The following is a 2859-nucleotide window of genomic DNA, read 5'->3' on the forward strand; positions in this document are numbered from 1 at the left end:
ATGTTCCTGAATAAGTGCGAGGGGGACCTGGGTGAGCTGCGGAAGCCGGGGGACGGTGAGAGCACCCCGCCGGCCGCCGCCGAGGAGGAGCAGCCCAAGAAGAAGCACCGGCGGAACCGCACCACCTTCACCACGTACCAGCTGCACGAGCTGGAGCGTGCCTTCGAGAAGTCTCACTACCCCGACGTGTACAGCCGCGAGGAGCTGGCCATGAAGGTCAACCTGCCGGAGGTCCGCGTGCAGGTAGGGAGGGCAACACCCCCGCACCCTGGATCTTGTCCCTGAGCAGCGGCACAGGGACCCCAAGGTGCTGGAGAGCTCCTCTCAGCTCTCAACTTTAGTGCCAATGCCTCTCTCTGTGCCTCAGTTTCCCCACGGCTCAAGATGGGAACGGCATCTCTGCAGAGCCAGCTGCTCCTGACAAAGCCAGGGAAAGGGTTTAACGGCTGAGCCTTGTTCCTCCATGGGGTCCCAGTCTGACTTACAAGGTCTCAGTTGGGCACATGGGCCAGAGGCTCCGTTAGGGCACAAAGATGGTTTCCAGAAATTTTTCCCCCTTCTGGTGGTGGCTGCTCCCATCCCTCCTGCTGCCCACATGGAAAAAGGGCCAAAACACCCACCTTGGTTGATTGTGGCTCCTTCCAGGTTTTTGGGCTGGGAAAACACAAGATCCTCATGGATTTTAGCGTTGGAGCAAGGCAGTGGGGCTGGGGAGGTTTTGTTCCTTAGGTTGCAGCAAAAGGCTCATGGCGGGGCAGCAGAGCCTGGGAAGAGCCTGGGGTCCCACCAGTCTTCTCCCCACCATGCCTGGACTGATGGGGTGAGATGAGAGAGGGAGAAAGGGTCAGGGAGCTGAATGAAACCCACTGTGAATGAAAGCAGTAGCCCCCAAACAAATGAACTGAACTACCCAGGCCTCAGCTCCAGTCAAGAAAATGCAGCCTTTTTTGTGGGGGTCTAGACCATAAAGACACCTCTGCTGAGCTCTCTGAGCAACAACCAGTTCCATAGAATCACAGAATCGTTCAGGCTGGAAAAGCTCTCTGAGTCCATAGAGTCCAACTGCTCCCCCAGCACTGCCAAGGCCACCACTAATCCATGTCCCCAAGTGCCACATCCACACATCTTAGAAGTACTTCCAGGAATGAGGACTCCACCACTGCCCTAGGGAAGAAGTTTCCACTGATCTCCAACCTAACCCTCCCCTAGCGCAGCTTGAGGCTGTTTCCTCCTGTGTTCTGCCTTGCTCCCTGGGAGCAGAGCCCGACCCCCCCGTCTGCCCCCTCCTATCAGGGAGTTGTGCAGAGCCAGAAGGTCCCCCCAGCCTCCTTTTCTCCAGGCTGAGCTCTCCCAGCTTCCTCAGCTGCTCCTCATCCGACTTGTGCTCCAGCCCTTTCCCCAGCTCCGTTCCCTTCTCTGGACGTGCAGTTTGCACCAGTGCAGCCCAGTGTCCACAGCAGCCGTGAACAGCCCATGGAACCCTCCCCTTTCCCACCCAGCCATTCATCTTTCCTCCCCTTTGCCTCCTGCAGCAGACCCCTGTGCTCTGTGCTGCTCTGGGGACATGGGGACTTTAATGAGCAGGTCCCACGGGGCCAGACGTCCCCACTGGATTTGGGTCGCCAGTCCCTGTCGTTCCTGCTGGGTTTTGGCACAACTGTGGCTGTTTAACTTATGAAAGCTGCGACCAGGGGGCTGGGAAGGTTGGATTACATTGTCCCATGAACTGCTGGGAGTCTGCAGGGCCATGGTGCACACTCCCACAGAGCAAAAGGGGCTGTGTGCTTACACATCTCCCTTCCACACTTTGGAGATATCCTTGGTCTCTGGGGCTTGTGGGAGAGGTCTGGCAGAGGTTGCTGGAGCCCTGTAGGACAGCCCTTGTGGATGGGGTACCTCAAATGGGACACCCCCACCTCAAGCACTCCCCGTGGGACACCCCGCATGGGATACTGCACAACGGGGCAGAGGCATGGGGCACCCTGTATGGGACACCTTGCATGGGACACAGCGTGTGGGACACACTGCAAGGGCCCACCTGGGCACAGTGAACTCACCTTGGCTCTCACCTCGCAGGTCTGGTTCCAGAACCGACGAGCCAAGTGGAGGAGGCAGGAGAAGATGGAGGCCAGTTCCATGAAGCTCCACGACACCCCTGTGCTCTCCTTCAACCGGCCCCCCATGACCCCCAATGTGGGGCCCATGAGCAACTCCCTCCCACTGGACCCATGGCTGACGTCCCCCATCTCCAGTGCCACCACGGTCCACAGCATCCCCGGCTTCATGGGAGCCCCCCAGGCCCTGCAGCCCCCCTATGCTGGGCACTCCTTCCTCAACACCCCCCCGCCGATGGCGCAGGGCATGCAGCCCATGGCCCCCGCGCCCTACCAGTGCGGCACCCCCTTTGTGGACAAGTACCCGCTGGAGGAGGTGGACCAGAGGAGCTCCAGCATCGCCTCGCTCCGCATGAAAGCCAAGGAGCACATTCAGACCATTGACAAGACCTGGCAGCCCATTTGATGAACGCTCCCCTCCAAGATCCCCAGCTGCCGCTCCTGCCCTGGCGCTGGCTCGGCCCTGCGGCGGGCGAGGGAGGACAGCAGGTGCTCAGCAGGACCAAGGCTGGCCCCGGGCAGGGATGCCAGGCTGCCTCTTCTCCACACTGACCCAGCACCCGTGGTGTCAGGGGAGCGAGTCAGGGCGCTGGCAGGGCCCCACAGCTGGGGGGAAGCGCTCCAGGAGAGCTCCTTTGCCTCTCTGAGGCACCAAGATCAGCTGAGGACCTGGCTGAGGCTCAGCCATCCCACTGTGCCAGCGGGCCACCCACCACACCCCAGCTGGACACCTCCTTTCTCCACA

At 60.5% G+C, this 2859-nt stretch overlaps 1 protein-coding gene across 1 annotated transcript; it reads left to right on the top strand.

Moving 5' to 3' along the window:
• Window positions 1–2520, top strand: RAX2 (retina and anterior neural fold homeobox 2; the record flags this gene model as incomplete). The annotated part of the gene is made up of 2 exons (XM_084221114.1): window positions 1–243; window positions 2077–2520. The coding sequence occupies 2 exons, from the start codon at window positions 1–3 to the stop codon at window positions 2518–2520; spliced, it is 687 nt and encodes a 228-aa protein (XP_084077240.1).
• Window positions 2521–2859: the final 339 nt, after the last annotated feature.

This window comes from Fringilla coelebs (assembly GCF_963513975.1).
Source record: "Fringilla coelebs genome assembly, chromosome: 24".
Taxonomy (NCBI): Eukaryota; Metazoa; Chordata; class Aves; order Passeriformes; family Fringillidae; genus Fringilla; species Fringilla coelebs.